The sequence below is a fragment of the Populus nigra genome, chromosome 1, assembly GCF_951802175.1.
Source record: "Populus nigra chromosome 1, ddPopNigr1.1, whole genome shotgun sequence".
Classification (NCBI taxonomy): Eukaryota; Viridiplantae; Streptophyta; class Magnoliopsida; order Malpighiales; family Salicaceae; genus Populus; species Populus nigra.
The window spans coordinates 11,912,692-11,927,926 of NC_084852.1; the positions used below are offsets into that span (position 1 = coordinate 11,912,692).

A 15,235-nucleotide genomic window follows, 5' to 3' on the forward strand; every position below is an offset into this window, starting at 1 on the left:
GATGTATGGCTATTATCAGGTCAAAGAAGAGATCAATATCTACATGATGAACTACTTTGATCGTCAAGATCTCATTGAACCATTGACAATGGTGTATGTGGGTTGACGTGCCAATGAAAGGAATTTTTATGATTTTCCAGTGGATCGTGGGTGTTTTGATCATTTTACCTAGACCTGAGGGGTATTTTGATGATTCTTTTAACCTAAAATTTATCTTTTTGTAATAATTATATGTATTTGTGTGGATATTTTATTGTTTGAATTGTATACAGCATGTTAGTGTGCGCTAAACTCATGGGATTTGAGATCACCAAGTAAATTTTAAGGAGATATAAGGGTGATATCAATGTTCCGTATAGAACTAGGAGGATAAGATTGTGATTTGATTTTGAAAATTATCTTAGATGAGTATTAATCTTGATGTTTATTGAATTGATATTTGAATGGTTGACTAACCTTCAATTCGCTTGACTGATGATTTGATTAATTGTTATTGCTTTTGATAACATGTAATTTATTCACCAATTGGATATAATGCTTTTTTTAAAAATAATTTTAAACCTCAAAGTTTGTAATATGATTGTGTGTGTATGTGTGTGATATAAATTTTCATACGAGAAGATTCAATGAGTATCGGTCGACATTGGTTATACAAATTGATTTTTTTTATATAAAATGACTCAATGAATATCATTTATCTGATTACTTTTGTATTCTAATTATTGAAATGAGATAAATTTCAAGGATTGTCGAATTGATTTCAAAATATTGTGTTTAATTGGTTCATCCATATGCGATTTGTTTTGACCAATTAAGTTTAAAAATTTTTTTTAATTAAATCACCCAAGAGTGGTTTGTTTTAACCAATTAATTTTAAATCTTGTATTTAATTAGTCCACCTATGAATGATTTATTTTGACCATTTGGTTTTAAAACTTGTGCTTTATGATTAGTTCACCCATAAACAGTTCGCTTTAACTAATCCTTTTTATATGTTATTTTTAATTGGTTCACCTATAAGCAGTTTGTTTCGACCATTTATTTTCAAAAACTAGTGTTTTCTGATCGGTTCACCAATGAGCAATCTATTTCTAAATTGGTCCTTTCAAAACTTGTGTTTTCTAATTGGTTCACCAATGAACAATTTGGTTCTAAATTGATCATTTCAAAACTTGTGTTTTCTAATTGATCCATCTTTAATGGTTCATTGTTGATTGGCAACTTGAAAACATATTTGACTTATCGTATTTTCATATATGTGTTCTTCTTTTATGTGATGATGTGTTGCATCTTATACACACATAAATAATAATAATAATAATAATAAAAGGTCATTCAATGATGGTTGGTTAATGATGATGCTATTTTATATGTAGTCTGTGTTCGGTTCCATCAATTTTGGCATTTTACCTTGTGTTAAAAACGTGGTAATCAAGAATTCCATCTTTTACATCGATAAATAGAATCTTATTTTCTTATGTGATTCTATGCTTATTTTATTATGTGCGTTATCAAGTCCTAAGACCACCATCTCTCCAATAAAGGGATTTCATGTATTTTTGTTAATTATGTTTTACCTTTTTTTCTTTATTAGCATTATAACCAAAAAATTATCTTATTATTGATGTGTGCACTACAGCTGGCCTTCAGCCAGACGTTAGAAGGGTATTGTTAATTGAGTTCATCTTCCTTTCATATAACCAACCCCTTACCCAAACTTTGATAGACTAATTATTAGGTTTCTAAGATTATTAACCCTAGGTGATGACTCTATCTTTTTATATGATATGTGATTTCATCATCATGCATGGGGGACCTCTATCTAGTTCACTTTTATGCCCCTCACGTAAGGAATGCGAAGTAAGGGAGTTGGCGGGTCACTCACAGCTATCGACACCTATCACCTTTCGATAGTGGGGTAAAGGCTTACCATGATGGTAAGGTGGCAAAACCCATCCAAGTAAAATTAGTCCTACTTTTTCGAGGATCCTCGTAAAGTTCAACATGAAGTGTTGGAGATAACTAAATATGATAACTTGATTGATTGCATGACCACCATGTCGGTGATGCATAAATTAAATTTATACCCTATCAACTTTTGATGATTAGATAAAGACCTACCATAGCGGTGAAGGGTGACAAAAATCATCCAAGTAAAACCAATCCTATTTTTCTAAGGTTGCTTGTAAAGTTTAGCGCAACTTATTCGGGACAACCAAGTGTGATAACTTGACGGATTACACAACCATCATGCCAATGACACATCATTCAAATTTATACTAAATCAACTTTCGATGGTAGGATAGAGGCCTACCATGGTGATGAAAGGTGGCCAAAACAATCTAATAAACTTTCAATAGTAAGATAGAGGCACATGACAGCATATTGAGCCGCACACATTTTGGATATCGAAGAAGTTTATTGTGAATCTTCAAGTTTTTGGGTGGTGTTTGTAATTTTATGTTGCTTCGAAGGGATTATCAAAAATATAAAAAAAAATGTTGAAAAAAAATTGAAAAGTCTAGAAAACCTTAAATGAATAAAACCATAAAAACAATAAAGAAAACTTAAAAAATCTAAACACCTAGAGAAAAAAACTACACCAACTTGTGAATATTAAAAAAAAAAAAGAGGAAACCATGTTGATAAATTCTTGTAAATAGATCTACATATAGGGAAAAGAAATAAGTTTTACAATACATGATTTTTATTATTTTTTCAATATTTTCTTATATTAATGCATTTTTTTGGTGTTCCAAGCGTTTACATTTCTTAATTTCTTGAAAAATATTTTTTATTTTTTTAAATTATAGTTGTAGAGATATTCCCAACAAAAAAATTGCAAAAAGAAAAAAAATATAAAAAAAAAGATATAAACCAGGAATAGTGTGTAAAAACTTAATAAAAAAACATGAAAAAAGTTTGATTAATCGAAGAACCATTCAGGAGTGCGGTTGAACCGTTTTTTTCTATATCTTTTTAATTTTCTCTTAAAAAAATTAAAATTATTATTTTATTATTATTTTGATGTGTTGTTAAAAATATAAAAATATATATTATTTTAATATATTTTTAAATAAAAAATAATTTAAAAAACATATACACCACAATTCAAATTCAGCCTAGTAACCTAGTAACCCTGAATTAAAAGGGCTGTGCACATGAATTATTCACGAGCATACAAAAACTTTCGTTAAAGCTAAACGAGTTTCGTTTGAAAGCTCAAGCGGCCGACAAGGCAGGGTATGTGCACAAAGTAGTTCCGAGGGTCAAATGTCGGAGGGTACTTTAGGCAACAAACGTTTTCTCTCTTGGATCGAAAAAAGGAGTACATGGCTCGCTCATGAGTCAATAAGAAACAAAAAATGACAGCAGTCCGTCCACTTAGAGCCATCAACACAAACACTACACATTTCCTCTCAGAGAATCTCTGTACAGAGAGAGAGAGAGAGAGAGAGAGACCTCCATTAACTTCTTTTTAGGAAAACCAACAGCACCCCCCACCAGCTCACCAATCTTCTCTTTATCGCTACCATGGAGATCAAAGAAAAGCTACTAAATTACAAGTATCATATCTTCTTCACCCTCGTTTTCTCTCTTATTCTTGTCTCTATAATCGTTGTTGCGCCGAGTTTCCTCACAATTTTGGCCTACTTTTGTCCTCTACTTCTCTCCACAGCTCTCTTTCTTGGCGCTGTCATCTTCTTTGGCAAGACCTCTTTACCGGGCACCGACTCTTCCAGTGACAAGGCCGGCGAGGGCCTCTTGGATTATGTTGCAGGACAGCCCGAGCAAGCGGTGGAAAGTTTCAAGTCGGATTAGTAGTTGCCAGCCTTGTTTAATGATGTGTAATCTCCCTAACCTCTTGGCTTTTTACTCACTTTCGTCCCTGTTTCCTTTGATCTCTCAATTTAATTACGGCAGGAGAGTGTCTGCTGCTGCTGCTGCGGCTGTTGTTATGATTATCACTACTGTTTGAACATCTAATGTTGTTCCTTGTTATTTAATGATAATGACATTAGGTTCTCCATGCCCTTTTCTTTCTTTTTTTTTTCTTTTTTTTTTTTTTGTCATTTTGAGGTAGGGTAACTTAGAATTTAGACAAATGCTGGCGGTGATGATTGACAAAGAAGCATCAATTGTTGCTTATAATTGCAGTGTAGGGCCTGTCAATTGTTGTCTTATTAAAGTGTTTTTTATTAAAATAATATTTTTTATTTTTTAAAATTTAGTTTTAATATTATTAAATAAACAATTTAAAAAATTAAAAACTAATTTCAAGTTAAAAATAATTTTGAAAACATGGTTGAATCGTGAATTATAGCTAAGATTGAGGTGTTGTGAGCAATAATAAAATCACCACTGGGGTAACCAGCAAAGGCACTAAAGATCCGGAAATTTGACTTCATTTCTAAGAATCTGCTTTTAGGTCAAATTACTTTAATTATACTTCGTGGATTAACTATATTCCAATCTTTGTTAAAATAAAATTTTGGGCCAATTTTATTTCAATATTACCGTTAAAATTTGTGTAGTCTTTACATTCTTTTCAGACCAGGGCACCCTTTTTTTTTTTAGGTTTAATATTTCATTAATTTTTAAAAATTAAATGTGGGTTCCACCTAGTTTAGCTGGCAAATTACTTGGTGTTGTACTTAATCACTTAATAATCTCGATCAAATGCCATTCAAATGAAATTTAGGATTCTGAAATGAGGATTCGTGGGGTTGTTTGTTGTATGGTGTTGTTGTTTTATTATTATTTAATTATTTTTATGTTTTTAAATTGATTTGATATATTGATGATAAAAATAAATTTTTAAAAAATATTATTTTAATATATTTTATAACATCAAATAGCAAAAAAAAAAAAAAAACTTTTTTATTATATTGTATATGTATATATATAAAAAAAGAAGCTAAGATAAAATTTGAACTGAAGTTTGATGATACGACTTTTAAGGTCCTGTTTATTTTATGAAAAATAATTTTTTAAAATTTTTTAAATTTTTTTATATTTGTTTATTATTAGAAAAGTTGGTTGGAAAAATACTTTTAAGTTAAAGAAAAATTTGGTTTAATTTCCTGGAAATTTGATATTTAGTGTTGTGATTGAACTATTGTTTTATTATTTTTTTAATTATTTTTTATGTTTTTGAATCGTTTTGATTATTGATGTTAAAAATAATTTTTTTTAAATATATTATTTTAATATATTCTCAAATAAAAATACTATAAAATATAACATTAAATAGTAAAAAAAACAGATTTTTTTTATTGTATTGTATATGTATATAAAAATAAAAGTAAAAAATAAAAGTTGTATTGAAGTTTGATGATACGTCTTCTAAGGCTTTGTTTATTTCATGAAAAATAGTTTCTGAAAATTACTTTCTAAATTTTTTTGTGTTTGTTATTAGAAAAGTTGATTAACAAAAAATAATTTACAGTCAAATAAAAATTTGACTTAATTTTCAAGAAAGTGTTTTCTTTTTGTTTTGAACGGAAAACACTGTCCAGAAATTGTGAAAAATTTAGAAAAGTCATGTTATTTGCTGATTATATCAAATTTGATCCTCAAACTTTTAATTGCTATATATTTTGTTTTAAATTATTTTTTTTCAATTTTATCCCTTAGAATTTGATTTAATTTGATTTTTATATTAACTTTGATCTTTATTTTTGTGATTGTTATTTGTTTTTCTCTTATCATTTTCTTAATTAAAATTTTTTATCTATCATATTTGATTTTTATTATTTTTATTGTTATTTATTTTATTTGAAATAATTTATGAAATAATATTTTTTTAATTTCATTATCTTTCAACTTTTTTATCTATTAGATTTGATCTCTATTATTTTGTTTGTTATTTATTTTATTTGAAATCATTTATGAAATTAATTTTTTTTAATTTTATTTTCATTCAACTTTGTTAATTTGTAAGATTTGTTTCTTGTTATTTTAATAAATTTTTAAAAAATATTAACAAGTTATTTTCCAACTTATTTTTCATGACATAACCAAATATTAAAAAATATTTTCTAATTTATATTTTATGATACTATCAAATATCAATAATTTACTTTTCAGAAATTTATTGTAAAAAAATAATTATTTTTCAATAAACAAACAAAAATTCATCCGAATAAATAAATAAAAGGGGTAATAGGATGGTAATAGTAGCGTGCATGGGACACTCCAATTAGTCCAAAAGTTCTGACACCGACCAATTACTGCTGCAGTATTCTTTTGTTTAATAATGGTGAAAACGGTGGAAGATGGACACGTGTTTGGTAATAATTAATAATTTATGGACTAAATAAATAAATAAATTCCTTGAAAGTTGCGCTGTCACTCTAAATCTTTTTAACCCTCTTTTTAAATAAAAATGTAATTGAATCTGTGAGTCGAGTGAAACTTAGGCAGTGATTGGTACATATGATATTGATTGGTTAGGATTAAACTGACATAATTACACAAATAATTATCTTATTTTTTTATTTTAAATCTCATAAGATAATTTATTTTATTTTATATTTTCTATAAATTAGACTTGGCCGAACAAAGATAGTAATCACTCTAAGTTTAAAAAATAATAGAGAAAAGATTGATCTGATTTGATCCGATCAAAAACTCAAGTTAATCTGTGATTCAATTGACCCGAGATATAACACGAGTTTAAAATTGATTGTTTACACACACACACACACAAAGGGGGGGTTGTATCTTATTCTAAGTTGAGTCTCGAATCTGATTTTAGAACTATGATAATAATTATTTTTATTTTTACGTTGTTTTGGATCAACCTCTTAATTGGGTTTTAAAAGTATGATAATAATCATTTTTATCTTTATGTTGACTCCTAGATAAAGTTTTAAAACTATGATAATAATAACTTTTATCATTAGATTAACCTAGGCCTGACTCATAGTTGAATTTTTAAATTATAATAATAATTATTTTTATTCTTATATTGACCTGAATCAATGGTCAACTTCACTCGAGATCTAGGCCTGATCCCAGTTCGACCCCCAAGTCGAACCTTAAAAATTATAATAATATTTTTTTTATTATTTTTAAATTGATCTGGATTAATAATCTACCTGAATCGTGACCTGATTTTTGCTCCCAGTCAATATTTAATCGAGTTTTAAAATTATAATAACTGCTATTTTTATGTTTATAAACCTGGATTATCTAGAATAACTTTTTAGAGAGAAAATTGGATAAGTTTGTTTTTTTTTTTAATGAAAAAAATTTCTCTATTAAAATAACCTTAAACAATTAATTTTTATACTATGATTCAACTTTAAAAAAAGAATTATGCTGTCAGGTCCTTCATGATTCAACTTACCATATTCTAAAAAAAAAATAATTTTTGAGTATTTGAATAGAAAAAGATAAAAGATAAAACAAATTTTCTTCACGATCAAATGACATCATCAACATCTCATCTGTTTAGAACGTGGTGCCCACGTGGGCTTGACCTAGCATATTCTATCCATCAGACATACATTTAATCAGGAACGTCCGTCCAATACATGTGTTATGGGCCCAGGTGACATGACACGTTCGTAAGTAAGTGAGTGGTCGGTGGTGATTATCCTATACGGCCAGAGATAGATCCATCCAATCCATCACATTATTAAAGGCTGCATCAACGGACAATGTTTGTTTGGTCAAGAGCTGGCCCTTTTCCGACAATGTTCATTATTAATTAGTAACAAACACTAAAAGACGGGTGATACTCTGTGCACCGTGCAATTCAAAACTCAGATACCGATAGTACCATGTTTTATTACCTCCAAATTTTTGTCTTTGAGATTTAAATTGATGACCAATTAAAGATTCAAAGATAAAGAATCAATTTAAAATAAAACAGAATAAATAGATGGTGATTTTGCAGTTAGCATGGAAAGCTCATTTTACTTTCCAAATGGTTTATTGTCAGTACTTTTAGTTTTTTTTTAAACAAAAATTAAATTTTAATCCAATTTTTTTTTTTTGTAGTTTCTAATTTTTAAGAGAAACCCGATGGATTTTGATCATTAGTTAGCACCGAATTCGACCATAAAAACAGTCATTATTGATGTTAACAGTTTTCATTCAACGAAAATAGTTTCACATGTATCTTTTTAGGTCTTTTTATTGTCCAAAAATGTAGATCTGAAAGCTTTTTACTTTTGAGTTGTTTTTTTTTTTGGTTATTTGAACACATTATGTTTTTGTAGGTCTCTAGAATATTTTTATATGTATATTTGGGTTAAAAAATAGTTGAAAATTGATTTTTTAGATATGAAATACCCTACCTTGATTTTTCAATGATTGGAGGGTAGTCGGTTTACGAGGATCGTCTCAATTTTTTTAAAAATAAGTTAGAGGATGAACAACTAGTATTTGAAAAAAATAAGAAGGCTTCACACATGTGCCAAACCTTTTTTTTTATAGGTCAGGCACATGCCCACGCGTACAACCTCTATTTTTTTTAATTTTTTTGTTTGATGCATCTTCAATCTCTGATACTTTTAAAAAATTTCATCCTTCTTTATTTAAAAGTCACTTTTTGTTATTTTTTTTAAAAAATGAGGTCTCTTTTTGTTTCTTTTTTCTTTTTTAAAAATTATTATTTGATTAAAAAAGAGTGCCATGAATTTATTATTCTTTTTGTTATTATTTTCTCTGATTGTCGTATAATTGAATGAAAAATAATTTCATAAATAAAAATTTATTAAATCCAGTTGGGTTATGACATGAGCCATGGATTCACCAAATTAACCCAGGTTTACACTATTTTTTTGTTATTTTTTTAATTAATTTTTTTTTAATTTTCATCAATTGACAATGAGTTAATTGAGAATTGGACTTTATAATTTGTTCCCTTTGACTTTTTATATTGTTATTAATTCTTATAACTCGAGTTACAAGTTTAGCATGTTAGTTTGGATTGACTCAAGACGATCCAATATTTTATTGTCCAATATGTGACCGTCTCTCTCTCTCTCTCTCTCTCTCTCTCTCTTAAAAAAAGATTTCATTCATATGCATTATGCTCTTAAATTCATTATCAGATTTTGTTTTCTCCTTGAAAGTATGTTAGCAAAGTCTGACCTTTTTTTAACATTATAAAAAACAAATAATCCAACCCGGATCATATCACAGGCCAACGATCTAATTACATTACTAACATTTGTCAATTTTGACTATTTGATCTTCATTTTTCATTGTGTAAATACATTTTGGTCTCTAAATGTTTTACATTTTTCATCTTTAATTCATCCATGTGGTTTTATTTAAAGTTCATTTTAGTCCCTTAGTTTTTTTATTTTACATTTTTGTTTCTAAAAAAAAATAATGGATCAATATGTTTTTCACATTTTTTTAAGATTTTGTTCCTATAGTTTATTTAAAGTCCATTTTAATCCCTTAATTTTTTAATTCTACATTTTGGTCTCTATAAAGACAATGGATAACAATGAAAATACATTATGTTTTAAGAGATCAAAATGTAAAATATAAAAATTAAGGACTAAAATAGACTTAAATGAAACCACATGGACAAAATGCGAAAACTTCAAAGACCAAAATGGATCTTCACTATTTAGTGAAAAGTGAAAATAAAAATCAATTTTGGCTCTTTTCATATTTTTTCATATTTCATCATGTAGTTTCATTTAAAATTCATTTGAATTCGTTTAGTTTTTGTATATTTGTGTTTTGGCCTCTAAAATTTTTTATAGTTTACATTTTGATATCTAATATTTTTTATATTTGGCCCTGTAGTTTCGAATAAAGTTTTCCTTTAATTTTTCATATTTTAATTATCTTGTTCTTATCATTTTGGATATTTATGTTTCATCCCTAAATTTTATTTTCCTCACATTCCAGTCTCTTTGAGTTAAGAGAGGAGTGAGAAAGTCACAAGAAGAGTGGAGAAAAGAGAGTTTTTGATTCGTCATATTCCGACCTAAAAAAAGACCGATCTTAGCATCGATGTGTTCGTCTTGGAGATGAGTGTTTAATGTAGGTGGTTTGGCCTTTAATCATGTTGATAAAAGTATATTGGAATCTAAAAAGTTTAAACAGTGAAAATCTATTTCGTTCCTTACATTTTTTGTATATCTCTTATTTCATCCATGTAGTTTCGTTTAAAATTTATTTTGGTCCCTTAATTTTTCATATTTTACATTTTGATCTATTAATTTTTAATATTTTTTTCAATTTTGATCCCTTTAGTTTTAGTTAAATTCCATTTTTATCCTTTAGTATTTCATGTCTTCAGTATACAATCCTTGTAGTTTTGGATATGTATATTTAGGGTTTAAACTTCATTTTCTGACATCACAGTCCTCTTAAGTTAAGAGTGGTGAGAAAGTCACTAACAAAAGAGAGGAGAGAGAAGCCATTTGATCAGTCACATTCTAACCACATAGAAGATTGATCTTAAAATTAATGGATTTGTCTTAGAGATGGGTATAGATATAGGTAGTTCCGACCTTCAGTTATACTAAAAAAAGTATATTGGAATTCAAAAGAAAATTTTTGTTCAATTTGATTTTAGATTTTAGATTCATTAGAAATTGTTTTGGGTTGAAAATAAGGTTATTGAGGTTTTTATTATGTTTTTTTTATTGATGTTTTATGTGAAAACATGTTAAAAATTGAATTTTATAAGAATGAAATTTAAACTCTAGAGGCGACCAGAATTTGTTGCAGTTGATATATTAAAAACACATGAGCAGATAACATGTTCAATTTTTTTTTAAATGATGTATTGCAAGAATGACCATCCAAGCTCTAGTGCCCTTGTCTTTTTTAAATGGCTTTTAATTATTATTTTTTATATTTTTTTAAGAATAAAATTATTTTTAAATGGAATTATGAAAATAATATTCAAAAATAATTTTGATTATGCATTTGGTTTTAAATAAAATTGGAGCTCTTGATGGTAATATTAATAATTATTTATTTTATGAATAATTATATTCTAGCCTAATATGTAGAATTTTCTTTAAAATCAGCTCATGAAAATTTGATAAGAATAATATATATATATATATATATATATATATATATTCTTAATCTTCTATATAATTTTATCAAATAAATTATTCTTTGTTTTTGATATACTTGCTTAAAAATTATCTTGTCATGACTTTGTTTTATTGAAACTTGCCTTTTAAATCATGATATGTTTTTCTTTTTAAACACAATCCTTTTGATATAAAAAAATATTTTCTTCAAAAAAGAAATACATGAATAAGGAAAGAGAGTTTAGATTAAAAAGTGAAATTTTTTCTTATTAATTTAAATTATTGAAAGTTTTTACAAGTATTTATTTTTATTACTTTTAGATTTTATTCATAAAATGATATTCCTAATAAAAAGGGCATATTGTTTTGAAACAAAAAATATATACATGAGAAGAAGAAGGAATTTTAGGTTTTATTTTCTAGAATTTAAATCATTGTATTTTTTAAAAATACTACTTTAATTGTAAAAAAATTCATTGTGGCATCTCACAGGCACACTAACTTGTTAGATTCTAAATTTTAATAGACTAAAATTGTTTGGGTTAATTATGCTTTATTATTTTTCCCGACAATAAAGGATATTTTGAGTTAGTTTATACATCAATTAAGATTAAGAATTTTTTTAAAAATAATTTTAAAAGCACACCTCTTACTTTGGCCCGGAGCATTTAGAAAAAAATAATTCTTCAAAATATTGGCTCCAAGGTTTAAATTCAAAAATCAAGAAAAAGGATGCAGATGTCTTTAACCATCAGACTAACCTTTTGAATTTTTCTTCCTTTAAAAACAAAATACTTTCATTGATGAATGAAATCAATTTATAGTCAATCCCTCCGTACTATAAATTAAAATTCAACCATTTTAGAAATTACATAGCATTTTAGTTACTTTTTAAAATGTTTTAACATGTAAATTTATCAAAATAATATATATATTTTTATTTTTAAAAATTTATTTTTAACATCAAAATATTAAAACAATTTAAAAAACATTAAAATAAATTTTTTTTTATCTTTTTCTAAGAATAGCGGTGTGGCCACAATACTAAATACTTTATTAGAAAACAATACTGATAGAAATAATACACTACTAGCTAGTGAAACCACACTACATTGTGAGTAAAATTTTACATTAATTTCTAACACAAGAGAATAAGGCATCAATGTTATAAATGCATGTTTTTTAAGATTATAATTTTTTTAAATTAAGGAATGGAAAGAAAATGTATGTTCTTAATAAAGAGTCATCAACGCTATTTAAAAACTAAAGCAAGAAGCAAATCATCCTTGTACGGAGTAAAATATACATTCATATGCAAATATTTTACCTCAATTATCCTTTTTATTTTACTTGCTTTCTCTTATATATTTTAAAGGTTAACTCTTATCGCTAAGTACATATGATAATTATTTTTATAAATTTATCATGCAAATATAACTCATCTATTTCATATTTAAAAGTAAAAAAGTATTTAAACTTTTTTTTCTGTAATTAAAATAAATATTTGTAAATAATCTAATGATTTAAATTCTAAAAAAAAATATGAATTTATCTTTTCATAATTTATTTTAATTATTTATGATTTATTTATTTATTTTTATTGAACAATGATGTTTTTTATTTACAACATGGTTGATTGAACGAAAACTTAAAGCAATTAACATAAATATATGTCAAAACTCAAATGATTTAAATTAAGTAATAAAAAATGCATTTTTTTAGCCAAAACTTTGTTTTTTTTTTTAATTTTAGAGCGAGTATTTTTTTTCTTTTATCAAAAGCCCAATTATTCAAATAAAAATTTATCAAGATCCGTAAAGCAATTATAAAGAAAAGAAATGAAAAATCATGTTTTTATTATTTTTATGTGAATGCATAATAAAATTATTAACTAGAGAAAATATAATAAAAAAATATATTCTATTCTCTTTGAATATTTATACATGATTTTTGTTTCATAAAACTTGTGCATATAAGTTTCATATATAATAATAAAAAAGAAAATACTCTAATAAAAAACACAAATATTATTTAAAAATATGGAATAATTGAACAAAATTTTAAATAACATCATAATTAGTTATTCACATAGGATTTTATTTTAAGATATAAAATATATAAAAAAGAGTTTAGAGAATCAACGGAGTGTCTGAGCTTGAAAAGATAACCCATGCATACATGGGCTTGAAATCCATCCCATTCGCATGGGCTTTATATAATGAATGACATGTTGTCCACCTTTATAGATGATACGTAATTTGCCTTGAACATTTTTGATTCATTAAATTTGTCTCCAGTGATCAAAAAAAGAAAAAAAAGGATTCAACTTTTTTTTCACTCTAGAACTTTTAGACTAGATTTACCTTTTTTAACATCATTAAAGGTTGAAACTACCTTTATCGAGTTCTTCTTTTAAAGGTAAATTCAAATACATCAAAATCAAAGTTATTGATAGATAGAATTTGGTAACTCGAAAGCTTTGTCTCTCCTCAACTTTTTTGGCAACTTTCTCTCATTTTTAACCTCTAAAGACTAAAATGTAACAAAAATGAGATTTAGGATCATACTTGATAATACACACACACACACAACTTGGCCTCTCTAGTTGTTTGGGTTGTGCCTTGACCCCGCCGAATTTCTTCTCTCTTTCCATTTTTTTCTCTTCTTTATCTTTTATTTTTCCATAAAACTTCAATAATTTTCGTACTAAGTTACTAAACACACAAATTTAAGTTCCAATATAAATATTCCTATATTATTTTATTTTTATTGGTTAATAACACAACCAATCAAATTACTATTTTCTACAACCAATAAGGAATAAGATTGCATTTCCAAGATCAACTACTTATTTCATAGGTTAAGCATCTAAGTTTTCATTATCATTACAAACACCAGAGTAGCCACCCTTACAGGATGAGCTAGGCAAACATTGTCACCTTAATATGGTGAGCTATGCTTTATCATAAACTTTTTAAGAAATTTTTTTCAATGTAAGTGATGAGGAGTTTAAATAACTTTACTGCCTAATGATACAAGGCAATCACCTAACTCTCTACAACACAAGAACTCCTATTTGTGCTTATAGTTTCTATATCATTTGATTAGCTTTTTCTTGTTTATAATTCTATTAAACTCATTGCTAAACTGACTCAAGCATCGAAGGGTCCCCTAACACATAAAAATGGACTTTATCTTATAGGTTATAACCCATCTAAAATAACCTAGTCAATCATGGAAAGCTAAGAAATCCTTTAAAGTTTTTATGTGCTTCATTAGTGGCGTTGTTTGTGAAAACTTGAAAAAAAACTAGCTACACACAACGTAACTAGTTACATAACCTACTCAACATATTTATAAGAAATTTCAATTTTTATAAGGAAATAGATAAAATGATGTGCAAGAGAACAAACAAGAATATCACCATACCTATACCATGTCAAGAAGTATGTCTTATCATGAAACAATATCCTTATCTATCTTTATAAAGGCATAGCTAGTCATGGACATGACCATCATTATCTCCATCATATTACTCCCTTTTAAAGTCGCACTCAAGTGGTCTTATGCGTAAAAAACTATGAAAAGAAGAAAACCAAAAAATAAAGACTCCTTATTAAGTAAAAGTGTATTAAACACTTGTCTCACCAAGGATTTTATTACTATAAAGATTAGTTTAGAAAATTATGATTGTCTCTCTACCTTAGAGAAAATATATAAAATATGAGAAGTAACCTTGAATTGGTGAGCAGGATAACAATATGATGTGCAAAATTATTCTAAACATGTTTTATAGATCTACTTGGTCCTAGCACCATAATTTGGAGCTTGGTTCCATACTCAGTTTGTCTAATTTATTCAATAAGCTTTTCATAACCTAATTTTGGATCCCTCAAGATTTTCCAATTTTGTACTTTCTTTAAAAAAAAACTAAAAAATCTTGCAAAACCTATTTTAGGGTTATAAGTAAGCTAAAAGTTAATTTACAATTGGTCAAAACACTATATGGATAGACAATTTTAGGGTCTTATCAAAGAAAAAATGAAAAATTAACTGAAATTCATCAATTGTACAAATCAGAAGACTGAGGATCAAAATGAACAAGGTGGTACAATTTAAGAGTCTATTTTTTTTTTATCAATTAAAGGCGTAATTAAAGAGAAAGTCAATTAAGGACCAAATTAGACAAGGTGGTAAAATTGAAA

General features: G+C 26.7%; 1 protein-coding gene across 1 annotated transcript; it reads left to right on the forward strand.

Annotated features, from left to right (window-relative positions):
* Nucleotides 1-3,177: 3,177 nt before the first annotated feature.
* On the forward strand, nt 3,178-4,030 carry LOC133694631 (uncharacterized). The gene has a single exon (XM_062116241.1). The coding sequence runs from the start codon at nt 3,535-3,537 to the stop codon at nt 3,820-3,822; it is 288 nt and encodes a 95-aa protein (XP_061972225.1). The 5' UTR covers nt 3,178-3,534; the 3' UTR covers nt 3,823-4,030.
* Nucleotides 4,031-15,235: the final 11,205 nt, after the last annotated feature.